At 33.8% G+C, this 17,424-nt stretch overlaps 1 protein-coding gene across 1 annotated transcript in view; it reads left to right on the forward strand.

Moving 5' to 3' along the window:
* LOC129989267 (uncharacterized) overlaps positions 1–15,358 on the forward strand; it is a 28,825-nt gene extending 13,467 nt beyond the window's left edge. Inside the window, exons 3-6 of the mRNA XM_056097673.1 lie at positions 6,479–6,619; positions 10,786–10,919; positions 12,147–12,291; positions 15,179–15,358. Coding sequence (XP_055953648.1) covers positions 6,479–6,619; positions 10,786–10,919; positions 12,147–12,276 — 405 coding nt within the window. The 3' untranslated portion in view covers positions 12,277–12,291; positions 15,179–15,358. The remainder of the gene's footprint in view (positions 1–6,478; positions 6,620–10,785; positions 10,920–12,146; positions 12,292–15,178) is intronic.
* The last annotated feature ends 2,066 nt before the right edge of the window (positions 15,359–17,424 follow it).

The following is a 17,424-nucleotide window of genomic DNA, read 5'->3' on the forward strand; positions in this document are numbered from 1 at the left end:
AACCTTCACCTTTCCCACGTTTCTTATTACAAAGAATACACTCCACGCAATTGGCAATCACACTTTCTATTTTTGACCTCAACTTTGGTATGTAAAATTCCTGTTTTAAAATTTCTTCCGTCTTAGCCACAGCGTAATGTCCTTTATTGTGAATTTCTCGAATAATTTCTCTTTGTAATGCTTCTGGGACTATGAGCAATTCTCTACCATTATCGTATTTGTGCAATTCTCTACCATTATCGTATTTGTATAAAACTCCATTTCTCACAATGTGTTCACCGTCTTCTTGCTTATCTATCAAAGCTTTTAATTTCTTAAGGAATTCGTCCTGATTTTGAGCATTGGCTATTTTAGTGGTCACTTCACTATATGAACGAGTAACAACAAGTACTGCGTTTCGACTAAGAGAATCTACGTGTGCCATTTGTTTTCCTGATCTGTGAACAATTTGGTAATCAAATTCCTCTAATTGTAAAGCCCATCTTGCAACTTTTGGTGTAAGATCTCTTTTACTCATAGTTTGTTGAAAAGCGGAACAATCAGTCACAATTTTAAACTTAGAACCCAGTAAATAATGTCTAAATTTTTTTAACGCTTCGATTACAGCCAAAACTTCTAATTCATAGCTACTATATTTTTCTTGTTGTGGGGATGTTTTTCGACTAAAATAATGAATAGGATAAAACTTATTGTCGGTTCCCTGTTGCAGCAGCACTGCTCCGAATCCCTGACTGCTAGCATCTGTATGGAGTTCTAAAACTGATTCCTGTTGATAGAGATGCAAAATTGGCTCCTGAGTTAAAATATCTTTGAGTTTTTGAAAAGCTTCCTTTTGTTCAGATTCAAACTTAAATGCAATGTCTTTTCTTAGTAGATCACTAAGCGGTTTTGCGATTTTTGAATAGTGGTGTATGAATTTCCGAAAATAACTAGTAAGGACTAAAAAGCTTTGTACTTGTTTAACAGTTTGTGGTTGTGGAAATTTTTTTACAGCTACCGTTTTAGATACAGAGGGCTGTATAGTTCCGTTTTGGATTCTATAGCCTAAAAATTCTATTTGTGGTTTTAAAAACTGACACTTCTTAAAATTAAACTCCAAACTGTACTCTGATGCAACCTTTAGAACACGTTGTAATTTTTCTAGCCCTTCTTCCTCGGTTTTGGATGGAATAATAATGTCATCCATATAAATCAGTATAGTTCCATCTAGCATCAAATTCCTGAATATCACATTAATATAACGCTGAAATACACTCGGACTATTGGAAAGTCCAAATGGTACTTTAAGAAATTCCCACTGGCCATGATGTGTTACAAAAGACGTAAATTTTGTGCTATCTTTCTCTACGTCTACATGAAAAAATCCGTTTTTCAAGTCCAGAGTAGTAAATATTTTTGATTGCTCAAGTTTGTCGAGCAAATCTTCTATGAGGGGTAAAGGGTACCGATCTTTAATCATCTTTTTATTTAGCTTACGATAATCAATGCATAACCTATAACTGTCATCCTTCTTCTTGCACAAAACCACGGGCGAAGAAAAATTTGAACAACTGGGTTTTATTATCCCTTCCTGTAACCATTTATCAATCTGAGTTTCAACGAATTTTTGTTCTTTAAAAGGTAGCCTTCGAGGGTTATGACTAATCGGAATATCATCGCTCAATATTATTTTCATTTGCAACTCCGTACTTTTTGTTTTGTTTGGCGAATACTTATTTAATAGACGATTTATTTCCTGTCTCAAGGGTTTTTTTACATGACTCATGTCGATTTCATCATAGTTTATCGAATCCGCTAAATGAATGAAGTATGGGAGAGGATGTGTATTTATTTTATTGCCAGTCTCAGCAAAAATAGGTGCCTGACTGTCTCTTTTAAGCTCCGAGGAACGTAGTGATGCGGCCTTGACCTCGCTTCTCACCAGCCGGGTGTAATTTATTTGGACTTTTTTTTCCATGAATGATAATTTGTTTTTCTTGGAATGAAAAGCTTAGATTATTTAATACGTCCATGCCAATGATTATTTCGTTCGGCATTATTTCTAACACATACACATTAGTTGATATTACATATTCATCAATTAATATATCACAATAAAAAAAACCTAGAGGAGTAATGCTATCTCCACTTATACCAGCTAATTTAACATTATCAGTTGTTAAATTAGGTTTACCAATTTTCAAATAAAAATCATAATTAATCATAGTAATATCACTTCCAGTATCAATTAATGCATCACAATTTACACCATTTATTTCAACATTTTTACTAAGCTTATTTACAGTTTTTGGAGAGTTACGAATATACACTTTATTAGAGAGAGACACTTTAAAATCTCTTTGCGGGCAGTTATTGGCTTTGTGGCCAAAGCTACCACATTGAAAACATTTCAATCCTTTGTTTTTAAACTTGCAATTAATCGATTTATGGCCAGTCTCATTACAATTAAAACATTTATTATTACTCTTGTTATAGTAATTATCATCAGCATAATTCTTTTGAGCACGAACGAACGGCAATGGTGAATTTTTAGCTTCTTTTGCGATATCAAATTTACTTCTGTTTTCGGAAACGCGCCAATTTCTGTTTGTTTCCTTTTTAAGGTGACTTCGTGCAGCTTCATATTCGTCCAGTTTATTAACCAAATCTTCTACTTTCTTTATTTTGGGCAAATCGTCGAGAAAATGATCGCGTACGTCATTTGGTATTTTACTCTTTAACTGGTCAACGACCATTAGCTGCTTTAAATCTTCAAAATCGGTTATTTCTAAACAATTTATCCATTCCTCAAAAAAGTTATTCAGTTCAAAACCGAAATCCCGCCATAATGAAGAAGAATCTCGTTTGTGAGTAAAGAACTTCTGCCTGAGTTGCTCGGAAGTTAATTTAAATCTTTTAAGCAACAGTTTTTTTATGTAATCATAGTCATTAGCTGATGGATCAGATTCGCGAGCAATTAAATTGACTATATCCAATGGTAATAACCCGAGTAAATAAGAAATCCAGTTTTCTTTTGCAATGTTAGCCCTACTTATTTGTTTCTCAAATAACGAAAGGTAAACACTTATGTCTCCGCTATTATCATAATTCTTTAGCAATTTTAATATATCAGTCTTAGGCATATCTGATACGGTTAAAGTATTTTCTCTACTTTTTAACTCAAGTTCTAACTTTTTCAAAGTATATTCACGCTCATTCTTTTCGGCTTCTGCCTTGGCCTTTTCGGCTTCGGCTTTTTCAGCATCTACCCTTTCGCGCTCCTGAGTGATAGTTAAAAGTAAATTTTTTACGAACTCTTCGTCATAGTCTTTCGACTCTGTTATCATTGTAACTAACTGTCGCACTTTGGCATCCTGTGGTGCCGTTAGTTCTAATTCGTCTACTAAAGTTAGTAAGTCGCTCTTTCGTGCTCGTGTAAGAAATGCCATACTTGAGAATAAATCAAAATTGTACTCACAATTTCTTCAACGTCGATCCACACTGCGTCAGTCCACAAGGAGTTGGTATCCAAAAGGTTTATTGTAGCACGTCAAATTGCTCTACGTCAAATTTCACTCCTGTTTGGCTCTTCTTTCGTCTATGTGCCGGTCTTCATCAATATCCCGGCCGAACCCCCATATTTGTAGGACTCAGAAATCACTACTATTTTAGAACGCACATTTAATTACATTTAGCACGATTAGGATATATATATATACATTAACATAAAAGAATTGAACATTCAGTAGATTTCGTCGAATACGTCGTGTCTCGTCTCGTCTTTACTTTCGTCCAGATCCGTCTGATCTGACACGTCTTTACTCTCGTCCAGATCCGTCTGATCTGCCACGTCTTTACTCTCGTCCAGATCCGTCTGATCTGCTCTCCGTCTAACCAGCGTCAACTCCGTCTAACAACCAGTAGATGGCGCTCGTCACTACATTTATAATATACCAAGTTTTGAGCAGAAACCGTCAAACAGTAGATTGCCTGTCTGTGTGCTTGTAAACTCGATGAATCAGACATACAAGAAAATAAATGAAATTTGATATGCGGTTTCAGCACCTAAATTGTTGACCTGAATTGAATTTCGGACCTAGTTGGTTGAACGGAAAATATCAGAAGCACAGGCTTAATTTCCTTTTTTATAAGCCGAACATAAGTATAAACTGCCTCCTATTACATACAAAAAGGTCGAAAGGAGAATATTCCCGATGATAATATTAAAAAAGACGCTTAATTATTGATCAAACATTCTTGTTGAATATCAAAGATGATCCCGTTTTAAAAGGACAATCATTAATATTATTAGGTTTATCATCATTATTATTAGGTTATCATTATTTGAGATTCAGCTATGAATAGGAGTAAGCGTATAGATTATTAAGCGTATTTCTATTTAAGATTACCAAAATAGAAATATTCAATAAGCTTTGAATTTATAATGCTTTAAACTATAATAAAATGGAAAACTAAAGAAAAAAAAATGATGAATCTGACCTTCGTTCCAAGACTTTCTAAGTTAGGCCATTCGCAGAAAAAAAAATCCCTGGTGTGAATCCCTGTTTGAATGTGATCCTTAATAAAGTCTTCAGGCCGAATTCATCTTTAGTGTGTGTGTAGCTTTCCATTTTATTTTAATGGACTATGAACTTAAAGATCACTGAATATTTCTAGTTTGGAAAATTTCGTTTATGATTTACATGTCGCAGCATTGGCGCAATCTAAATGCAATGTATCTTCCTCATAAATTGTGTGTGTGTGTGTTTTTTCGTTAGTAAATATTTTATTAAATGGTTAGCTTCATAAAAATAGCTTTAAATTTATTGAGTTTTGTATATTTTTGTTAATACCAAAATATTATTTCTGATATCAACATTAATCTCAAGTAATGAAAAACCAGGAGCAATAAAGGGAACATCTTTTGGCAAGATTTTTTAAACTTATTTCTGGCTTAGCATATTCAATTTACATTAAAACGCAATTCTCGTTTGAGATTTTATAAAGATAAAAAGTGAAACATTGTCTGCATCATAAATACACAGCTTCCTCATACATTTTTTTCTTATTCTGTGGGCCACGGTGGCCTGGGGGTCAGGTCTCGGCTTCTGAACTGGAGGATTTCAGGTTCGTGACCCGATTCCACCGAAGAACCGTCGTGTAAGCGGGTTTGTAGTACGTTATGACCAAACGTCCTCCCGCAGGTATGGCGTGGTGTGGAGAGGGGCAGCTCAGGTGTCGTCCTCGTCATCTGACCGCGGTTCAAAATAACGAGGTCCGTCCTAAAATAGCCCTAGTGTTACTTTAAACGGGAGGTTAATATAATTAAATTATATTAATTAATCTTATTCTGTGTCTACTACACTTAAAGCTTAGCTGATATTCTGTTTCTACTTATGGACATCTCTATGTAAACAGTGTAACAATATTTTTGTATTAATTACCGAGGTAAACGAAACGAACTTCGGGATGATTATAGCTAGTATTATATTTTTATAGGTATTGCAAACATCCTCACAACAGTAAAGTGGTGTATGTTGCTTTGTTCATCAATTTCGCTAAGTATTTAATTTCACCATATCAACAACAACAACAATATTATTTTTTGCTAGCGGGTGAGTTTGAATGTGCGAACGCTTTTCATGGGTTTACCAGTAAGAAATAATTAAAAATTTTCATTACGGTATTAACCGCATTTTTGCCACATAAATTTACGAAGCGTTGTGAGTTCTGGATTCTTAAGATATATCATTGTATTACTGCTGCACTAAAGGGGTCGCTTCCTTTGTGGTTCTGTTGATGATATATTAGATTATCATGTAAAATATATGGATGTGACATTCATTAGGGAGATCTATTATTAAATGCTTTATTCCAAACATTGATAAACTCTTTGTGCGGTTAATAATTTCTTTTAAATGTATCCTGCTTTCTTGAAATTTAACAAGGTCCCGAATTTGAATTTCGACACTGATGACTCATGATCTCTCAATTCTGACCATGCCAATGAACAAAATGGGAAATAGATAGCATTCTGAATGCGATTAGGTCTGAGGTCTACTTGGGAATGGTTAATCGAATGGCTATAGACTGGCCTTGGATGTTTTATTTCTGTATCATTAATTCGTTCTCAGATAAAGATAGTTTGAATGAAATGTATTTCTTTTAAGCCCATGCGCATATCCGATTTTTAGTGCTAATTGTTTATCCAACTCCCATTCTGCATCGAAAGTGTGCTGTCCAAAAGTAGTGTGTTCTGTTCAACTGCTATCAATTTACCAGTTTAGGGTTGATGCTAGCACTTCATATGTGTTAACATCAATTCTTATATAACAAAACAATCACTAATTGCTTTTTTGAGATTATAGAGTTTGTATGCTCAATTCAATTGCTATCGATAAGTCCGGCATCGGACTAGCAATTAGCGACAAAATGTCGGATGTGTTCTGTGACTTAACCTGTTTCTTAATCGCACTTTCCTTCTGTATCGTTTCAGCAGATCTCTTTTCAGCTGAAGGGTTACGAAGACTTCCGGTTCTTCTTCCTGGCCTTCAATTTTGCCCTGGCGCCCGTCCTACTAGCCGCTGTTCTCTGCTACTTGTTACAGCAACAATTTTTTGCTGATGAAAGCGCTGCAAAGGTAAGTGTTTTTCACACATTTCAAATGAATGATGCTGATACGATATTCTGTGTCAACGCTTGTAAACATTTAAAAAGCAGTAAAAAACAAACAAAAAAAAACACCTTTAAGATTATTTATAAATATAAAATCAGAAGAGCTACATTTTTTCTTGTCAGTAAGCCTGAAGATTGAATTTTTTCCCCTTGGCTTATCTCACAAAATTGTAATTCGTTCATTCATATTATTACTATTTCACCCGAGCGTTTGATTTTGCAATGTAGTGAGAGATTCAGTAAAAATTTCAGCAGCTTCTAATAAGATTATATCAGAGGGTTCTATTACATAATATTATGTTTTTTTAGTAATGCTAATTTTGCACAACAAACTAAAATGAACACTCAAAATTGGCATAAAATGTTGACGCTTTTATTATTTTGTTTCAATCTTTATTATTCATATAAATGTATATGCACTCATGTTCAAAATTAAGGTCACAAAAATGTTCTTAAAAGTAATTCTAAATGGCTGCAGTAAAATTTAAACAAATTATATTTTATATATTGTGAAGGACCGGAAACACGATATTAACCTTTGTTGTAGGAAAAAATGCTGTTTAGCGTTAGTTTTTGAGGAACTACTGAAATTAGACCGTTTAGGCATCTGGGACTTTTGCCTGCAATTTTGTGAATATTGCAGTAAAACAAAAAATTTAACCTGTTTTCAGTGCAAATGAGTTCTCACAATCGTTTAGACGATTCCTTGAGATGGAGAACCGTTGTCAAGCTTGACGCTGGGCAGTCACAAGTGGCACCGAAAGTGATATCCAGGTTGTGGAATCAATTCCAAACAAGTGGTACTGTAACCAGGAAGGCCGGCCAAGGCCGTCACAGAGCAACGAGCATCCTCATCTCGCTCGTGACCTTGCTGCTGCGTCTGGAATAAGAATTTTCAGACAAACAGTATAGAGATGTCTAGCAGAGAGAGCCCTTTATTCCCTGCGACCAGTTGAGTGTGTCACTTTGACTGCATCCAACAGAAAATCCCGGTTGTTGTGGTGCCGATGAGTCGAGATTTACCACACAGAGTGACATCGTCGACTTTTCATCTGGAGAAAGCGAGGAGCTCGCTATCATCCCTCCTACGTAAAAGAAATCGACAGATTTGGTGGCAGAGGAATTCTTGTCTGAGGTGGCATAATATTGGGCAATCGTACACCACTGTACGTCTTCGATGCGGGTACTGTCGATGCACATAGCTATAGGGATGAGATCCTTGAAGCCTATGTGAAGTTATTCCGGTGTGCTTTTGGCCCAGACTTCATGTTTATGGAAGATAACGCGCGTCTGCACAGAACCCAGATCGTTGATGATTTTCTTGAGGAAGAAGATATTCGACGTATGGACTGGCCCTCGAGATCCCCCGGATCTTATTGAACATGTTTGGGATGGTCTTGGAAGAGCCATTGCACAGCGTAACCCCCCTCCTAATACCCTCCAAGAATTAAAAGCCGCGCTTTTGGAAGAATGGTCTTTGTTGCCCCAAAATTTATTTACACCCTCATAAACAGTATGAAAGCTCGTTGTGAAACCTGTATAGCAGTGCAAGGTGGTCACACTCCATATTAGACAGGCTTTTCCCGAGATAAATGCTTTATCTCTGATTCATAATGTAACACTTTTTGATATACCCTGTTTCTTAATTCCCAATTAAAATCTTTTCCATGTTGTTATGTGTCTATGTTCTTTCTTCCATTATAATGTACCTGTGTGCCAAATTTCGTGGCAACATAGTGAATAGTTTTTCATTTTTTGCAGATTTTATGTTTGTGACCTTAATTTTGGACATGAGTGTATTTACTGTCTTTGGTGCCATTCCGATTCTATCCTTTAAATTACGCGTGTTGAAGGGGCAACACTGATCCAAGGATAATTATATCATTGAGGATAACTTTATATGTTAAGGATTTGCAATAAAGGTGCTCATTCTTTCCAATCTCCACAAAAATAATTCAATTCCTCCCTCTCAAACGTGAGGAAATTAAATTGAAAAAATATCATTCTGTTCAGTCTGGTTCCTAAAACCATTAAATAGTTTCGCGAGTGAAACGATACCTGGTTGGGCTATCGGAAGATACGCTCTGATATAATATTGAAGGCGAAAGGTTATTTTCAAAATTTTCCAATTTTTTCTGAAAATTTTCTGTTGTGTCATCTAATCAACCATCACCTGCAATATTGTCCAATAATTAGATTTCTTGTTTGAAAACAAGCGTTCACTATTTATTTTTTAACGAGGAGGGATTATTGTTTCTCAGTAAATGGTTATTTATGAGGCTTATTGGCGCAAGAGCCAGCCTCAGTGAAACTGCGCCATTTGTTTCTCAGAAAGAGGTAAAAAAGGTTAAAGGGAGGGGCTTTAATGTGCTGCTCATTGGGTTTAGGGATCTGATCATAAGGATGAAGATTTTATTGTTGTTGTTGAGGGTAATTTCTAATTCTATGGCAGGAAAGTGTTATTAATCTAGCTTCAAGATTAAATTTGTGAAAAATGTAAATTTTATGAAATAAAATATTAGGAAAATATTGACATTTCATCATGTATAATTGATCAAATTTCAAAATTAGTCCTTTCTAATTGTACTTTTCTCGTATGTAAAAATATATAACAGCCATTTTATTGGTTTAAGTTATTGAATTGACTATCGAAAGCATACCATTTAGTTTGTTTCTGGATATGGAGTTCTAGGAGTGTACACTTCGAGCTGCAAAATATCTAAATCCATAACTGATCATTTTTTTTTAGATTATCCAGAAAAATCCAGAATCATTTCAAAGATTCTTGTTTCTACGTTATTGTTTAAAATGGTATAAAATGTCGTCATGAGAAATGTATGATAACAATGAATAATTAACTAGTTTTCTTTCAATCTAAAAGTTAATGCAAAATTATTTCAGTGTTGTTCTCATTAGTTTTGGCACTGGACTAACACTTCTGTTAAAAATGTAATATGATGTAAATTAACTGTAAATCTTACAAATATTAAGTTAATTCAAGTCGTTAAGACCTTAACAGTTTAATTAAAACCTTTTTCCACAATGGTATATTTGGGAGGTAGTAACAAAAAGGGATACTCAAAAATAAAAAGACCAGTCAAAGGCTACGAGAATAAAGAAAAGTTAGGCACTACTGTATGTACTGTGGCATATTTTGAGATATTTGAGAGGTTGTAACAAAAAGGGATACTGAAAAATAAAAAGACCAGTTAAAGGCTACGAGAATAAAGAAAGGTTAGGCACTACTGTATGTACTGTGGAATATTTTGGGATATTTGGGAGGTTGTAACAAAAAGGGATACTGAAAAATAAAAAGACCAGTCAAAGGCTACGAGAATAAAGAAAGGTTAGGCACTACTGTATGTACTGTGGCATATTTTGGGATATTTGGGAGGTTGTAACAAAAAGGGATACTGAAAAATAAAAAGACCAGTCAAAGGCTACGAGAATAAAGAAAGGTTAGGCACTACTGTATGTACTGTGGCATATTTTGGGATATTTGGGAGGTTGTAACAAAAAGGGATACTGAAAAATAAAAAGACCAGTCAAAGGCTACGAGAATAAAGAAAGGTTAGGCACTACTGTATGTACTGTGGCATATTTTGGGATATTTGGGAGGTTGTAACAAAAAGGGATACTGAAAAATAAAAAGACCAGTCAAAGGCTACGAGAATAAAGAAAGGTTAGGCACTACTGTATGTACTGTGGCATATTTTGGGATATTTGGGAGGTTGTAACAAAAAGGGATACTGAAAAATAAAAAGACCAGTCAAAGGCTACGAGAATAAAGAAAGGTTAGGCACTACTGTATGTACTGTGGCATATTTTGGGATATTTGGGAGGTTGTAACAAAAAGGGATACTGAAAAATAAAAAGACCAGTCAAAGGCTACGAGAATAAAGAAAGGTTAGGCACTACTGTATGTACTGTGGCATATTTTGGGATATTTGGGAGGTTGTAACAAAAAGGGATACTCAAAAATAGAAAGACCAGTCAAAGGCTACGAGTATAAAGAACGGTTAGGCACTACTGTATGTACTGTGGCATATTTTGATAATTTCATGCAAAAGAATTTTGCCATATCTACTGACTTATAATGACTTTGTTCATAAAAGTGGGATCTTTTTGCAGATGACGCTACATTCCCTAGTTCTGTTTCTGATGTTTCTGTCCGCTACCCTAGGAATCCCCATGTACTTGGGAGCTCTGTGGGCCATCTATCACTTCAGCGCGCCTCACAATGAAGTTATGGACGAGCTTTTCAGGTAACTGGTGATTAAGTTTTCAATAATAAAATATTCATTGAAAGCGTGAACGACGAGATATTTTGAATTTCAATCGTCGTCTTTAGGTTTTTTTGGAACTTAATTTTCAGTTCCTGTCTTCTTATGTCGTGACGATATTCATTAAAATTGAATCCCCATACACGGCATAAGTAACTCAGATCTGGTTATCTTGGTTTTGCTTCAATACAGTCTCTAGGAAGCGGGGGGTGGACGAGAAGTCACCGGAAAAGTAGACGAGTTTTTGATTGTAAAAACAATATAATAACATGATATAATAATGATTTGGGGTCGAATTATCACTATTTTGATAACGGAACATACCTTTTGTTCGATAATCGATGATGACCTTAGGACTCCAGTCTGATTTATTTTGTAAATGTCGCGATGACGATTATTCAGTAAGACCCAGCATACTAAATAAGGGTAGGAGTCGATACTTGGTGATGATGCTTCAATGTTTCTGAACAAAATTCGATATACTTTTAGCATAATAATGGTAACAATTTTTATATATTAGCTGAGTATTGACAGTACTGACTATAAATGTCGTATACTATAAAGCATTTAAAAAATCCTTTTATTTAAAATGCTATAACACGCAAAATCATCTTATCTCCTGCAATTTTGTATTTAATCAAAATTCGATTATTAGACGTGCCAAATGATTGTTAAAAACAACTGAAAATTTCTTTCTTTTCATAGGTTATTTTTAAGGAATGACATAGAGTTTAATTTAAACTTTGTGATTGAGAACTCATTAAATAAATAAAGAAATTAAAAATATTTTTAATATTTTCATACAAATAAGAACGTCAACATAAAAGACAAAATAATATTTTCAATGCATGGAAATATAGTTCTTAGTTAATAAAATACTAAAAAAATATTTAATTGCGCTGAAGATTTCACTGAAATTTCTCATAAGCTTCTTATAGTTTATAAACAAAATTTGGAAAAATTCTGTAGAAAACTGGATATAGTGTAAAAACAGTTGATGAATTTTGCTTTGATTTGTGTAAATGATAAAAACTGAGTTAAAAATAACTAACTACTAGAAGTTATTATTTTACCGTTAACGAGAATGAGTTACCACACTGTTTTCTCGTTAACAGTGTTTACTACAAAAGCTTCACTTCAGTGTTGTTTTTATATGAGTCAATTACACATTGATTATCATTTTTATTAAAAAAATGTTCTTCTTCCCAGATCATTTGTTGAGATCGACGAGTTAGCCCCTGACTCGGATGAGATCAGCCGAAGGGACTCATCTGCCACCTTGAATCATGAGTCACACCACCAGTCTTTTGAGGAGATCCCGCCTGCTCTGTCTTCATAGCATTTTTAATCAGTGGTAGGTAAATAATAATAAATAAATAAATAAAAACTTCTCCAAGTACTTACTTCAGAGTATTTAATTTTTCAAATGCTCATTTAGACTGAGTAATAACTTCTCCAATTATTTACTTCAGAGTATTTTTTAAATACTCCTTTAGTCAGAGTAATAACTTCTCCAATTATTTATTTCATAGTATTTATTTTTCAAATGCACATTTAGACAGATTAATAACTTCTGAAATTATTTACTTCAGAGTATTTTTCAAATGCTCCTTTAGTCAGAGTAATGACTTCTCCAATTATTTACTTCAGAGAATTTATTTTTTTAAATGCACATTTTGACAGATTAATAACTTCTCCAATTATTTACTTTAAAGTATTTATTTTTCAAATGCTCATTTAAACAGAGTAATAACTTCTCCAAGTACTTTAGAGTATTTATTTTTCAAATGCTCATTTAGACAGATTAATAACTTCTCCAAGTACTTATTTCAGAGTATTTATTTTTCAAATACTCATTTAGAGAAGATTAGAGTGGATATGTTGCCTCAGATAAAAAGGAAGATGCTTTTATTGTGGACTAAAAAATAGCAATATTTTTCTTACATATCACTTTCTTTTCTTTTTTCTTATTTATTATATGTGTGTCAAAACGTGAAGCCCTAGCAGACATACTTTTAAGCAAACTGGAATTTTCATCGCATTCAGAATAAATTCTGATTCTAAAGAGTATTTCAGAATTTTCTTTTTAAGGGTATAATGGACTTTGAAATTAAAATTTCTCATTTTTTGAGACATTGTTTTAATTTTCTTGGCAATTTTATGATGCCAACTTAAGGTTACAAAATAATTTTCGTTAAAATTCATTGGTAACTTTTTGATTTCTTAGGAAAAAAAATGAAAATATTGTATTAAAATTTTATAAAATTTCAAATTGTTCCATGCGCATTTAGATAGAACATAAACCTATTTTATCAGATTTTTTTTGATAGATATTTTAATTCTATACAATATTGGCATCAAAATACAAATTTTATTTAAAAACTTCAATTATTTGACATTTTTTTGAAAAATGTTTAAAAATCATTATGATAATATTACTCGAGATTTTAAATAAACTTTTTTTCTTAGAATCATAAATGATCTATTCATGCAAAACTATATCGAAATTAAATATAATAGGAAAAAAATAAACAGATAAGTTACAGAGTTATAACTAGAAGTATATTAGGCAGGGGATATTTTAATATTTTTTAGCACTATAAAACGTTATTTTGAGAAAAGTCTAACAATATATTTAAATGATTCATACAGATTAGAAACATATAAAATAATTTAATTTTGTTAAATATACTTTTTTATTAAAAAATTAATGCCTTTTATAAAATATATGCAAATACATATAGAATATTCATATGTATGAAAACAAAACTGTGTCATACTGCAGCTATCTAAATGTAAGAAAAGTGGGACTATAATCCTATTATCAAAAAATAATTACTACTCGCTTAAAAAAACTATTTACTGCATTATATTATGTGAGCACAGCGCGCGTGCATGCATGGAGGATTTAATGTTCATTCACTTTCCCATTTTCTTTCTTTAGTTAACTAATCGCTTTTGACTATCAATTAGTTCTATGTTTAATTTCAATTAAAATTTATATGCATCATTTCATACACTGAACATAAGCTTTTTAAAACAATTTAGCAGAAATTTTTATAGCTATATTATATGGTTTATCTGAGCTTGCAATTTAAATTAAAGTTATAAAATATTATATTAATGTGTTTATAACAGCTGGATTAACCCAATGCTTGCTGTGCCAACATAAAATGTTTGATAAAAATGGTCGAATTTAATAAATTATGGTATACAATTTTTAAAAATTCATCTATAATATGCGGCTCGAAAAGTTTACCATTGTTTAAAGAACGCTGAAGCTCTCCGGATCACCAATCATTAATAGTAGAACGAATGATAATAATGTAATACTGGAGAACATTTTCAACCTGTCAACCTTATATGTTATTTCCATTCTGATATACTTCAACTTGTCAACGCTGTGTATTATTTCCATTCTTGTGAACTTCAATCCGTATATTATCTCATTCACGGTAGTTTTAAAAGAGTAATATCTATATTTCACCACTTTTCTTGCGTATATCAAATGGCGCTCTAAAGTGTCGAGCCATAAATGGCTGCCTCTTGGTTAACTGATGGAAGGTTTCATCTTAAGATAGTTCCAGATATATACCAATTAATTTTAAGTTTCAATATCAATCAGGTTCTTTATTTCAATATCTCCAGCTTTGTTTGATAGGAAAATTAGCTGCAGACTTTTCCTGGTAACTCTGCTTAGTAAAATTGAAGTTTCCGTTTAGACAAAATTTTGGTATGGCCTGACATTGCAATGAATAAAATTGTAATATTATTTATTTTAACATTGGTATGAAGGTTTAATGATATAAAAGGTCCACTAAAGGTCTCGTAACGGAATCAAAGATTACTGCGACATATTGTGTGTCAGTATCATTTGGATTCTTATATCATTCCCCTCCCCCCTCCCTCGCAATCCCAATCAGTGTAAATGTCACTTAGGGTATACTTTCTTTATATTTAGCTTTAAAATATGATATAAAATCCTTTCATGTTTAGATTTTACAATGTCTCCTAAAAGTGACCTCCTGATGTATCTTTGCATTCCTGACCACTTGCTACATTACTCAGATTAATGCAAGAATCTTGTAGACTTTTTTTAAATGTTACATTGATGCATTTGTGATAAACCAATACATTTGATTTACATGTATAATCCGATCCGTACTTATTAAGGTTTATATATTGTACCTGATTTTGTTGTATTCAGTAGAAATCATGATGTTTTTTTCTTTCACTTTCAGGTGATTGCAGCTGTATCAGCTTCAACAAATACTACTACTGAATCGAGTGATGCATCTTGCCTTATGTAAACTGTCAGCCTCATAAATATGAATTTTCAGCCAGAAAAAAAATAACATCCCAAACAATTTTTTTTTCAGATGAAACAAAATAAAAAATAAAAATTCCTATTATTTTCTAAACTTGTAATAATATTTTAACACAGCAACATATCACCGTACCGGGAATCAAAACGTTGCTAGTTTCGACTGGGCAAATGTACAAGGGGTAGAATATACACACCAAAGGCATTGAACTTTCGTCGACGTGCTAAGGATTTCTATTTCTTCTTTATCCATCTACTTGCTTATTTTTGTGACATGATTTATATGAGGCTTCTCAGTTTTACATTGCAACGGTTGATTACATTAAATAAATAATAATAATATTAATTCAATGGACATTACCAAATGGCACACGTTAACCTAAATTTCACAGTTCTGCGCATTTTAAGCTGATAGCACACTATCAAAATATAAGATAATACGATAACTACAAATGAGAGAGAGCTGAATGAATGAAATTTTGTGCATAGATTTAACATCTAAAGAATAAATGACCATCATATTTAGAACTAAATAGAGAGAGGACGGACGTCTATCGATCTTTACTTCCAAAAGCATGTAAATGCGATAACTTAAAAAATACAATGTCTCAAATATGTGACATTTGGCAAATGGTTTTGTGATTACAATCTGCGTCAAATTTTGCTTTTACTCGATCAGAAAAGAAGCATATAAAATACGCTTTCGGTATTCTGATGCTCCCAGCGATTCATTGCCGAAGATCGCACCCTAATAGGCTCTTCCCTTATTGCCGTTCATGAATGACCTACGGTTAATACAGAAATACTTTTATTAGAGATCATACAAGCAAGTTCCGGGGAGACCATTCCCGCTGGTTAAAAGCTGGTTTAGTGTAAAGTAATTATACACGTTTGTCACAGAATACTTTTTCAGGTCACTTTCAGTATTGAAATAGGATTTTCCCTCATAATGCTCTAATTTAACCTTGTTGCCAGATGTCGTATACAAAGGGGAGTCCCGGTCCAGTGTAATGCTGGCTAGAAGCTAAAGCTGGCACCAGTGGTCTGTGGTGCGGCCAGCCTATGCAATTGCACCTACTCTCCTTCGTTGGGTTTTACTTATAAAGTCTTTGAATAGTAAGCGCCAAGAAGATGGCGACCTCTCTGGCACTCGCAGTGATTGGAAGAGTCGATTCTGATCGACCTGGAATTGAACTTAAACTAGATTTTCCAACTTGTACGGCCTCAGCCGTGTGGTTTTTAGGGATATATCTTACAGAGAATTCTGATTAGGGGTCTAAAACGCTCTGGCTTGCTAGACTTCTGAAGTTCTCCATGAGTATTCTTTGCCGGAAATTTTGTAAGGCTTATAAAGGGGTGGAGTTACCGCGATTGGACGATTGTATGTATTACGGCGGGCTTCCTTTTATATTGCGTATAAACATCAATGATGGTCGATGGGGAGTGTTCCTGCTATTGTTGCCAGCTTAGCTGATATTAAGTGGTTTTCCTTAAACATAAGGGGATATGGATCTTCTTATTTGTGTGTGTGAGAGAAAGAAAATTTGTTCTTGCTGAGTATTGCTAGAACCTCCTGTGACTTATAAAAAATTAATAAGTAATGGTAAATTTCCTATTTTTTGCTAAATTAATTGTTCTATCTTCACATTTTTCCCCTTAAGCTAAGAAACTGCATCTTTTTTCTTTAAGAAATAAAATGTTATTCCAAAAATTTAAATCTTTAATATAATATTTTCTAGCAAGTGGCAGATACTTGTTCTGGTTTGCTCTAAATGCGAATGGTTTCTTACGTAGAATCTGATCTCATGACTCTTGTTTATTAAGAGTTTTCCTATACTCTTTGTATCTCCCACCGGGGGGGGAGACATCTCATATATAAAGTTGATAATCTTCCAATATAGTTGCTGGTTCTCACCATCCTAGTAGGTATAGAAATGGTATGGGGTCGACTACCTCCTACCGATGACAAGACGTGCTTCCCTCGGGAAGGGTTGTACCGTGGCCAGTGACGACTCTTAAGCCTCAATCTTAATTTACTTCCAATGCTGTCGTGGCCCTGCAGTCATCCAGATTTATCTGTGTGCCTCAGGGCGGGTCGGAGTAGTCACCTATTTGCATTTCCTCGGGGGGGGGGCACTTTAGACATGGATATAATAAGTTTCT

Source organism: Argiope bruennichi, chromosome 10 (assembly GCF_947563725.1).
Source record: "Argiope bruennichi chromosome 10, qqArgBrue1.1, whole genome shotgun sequence".
Classification (NCBI taxonomy): domain Eukaryota; kingdom Metazoa; phylum Arthropoda; class Arachnida; order Araneae; family Araneidae; genus Argiope; species Argiope bruennichi.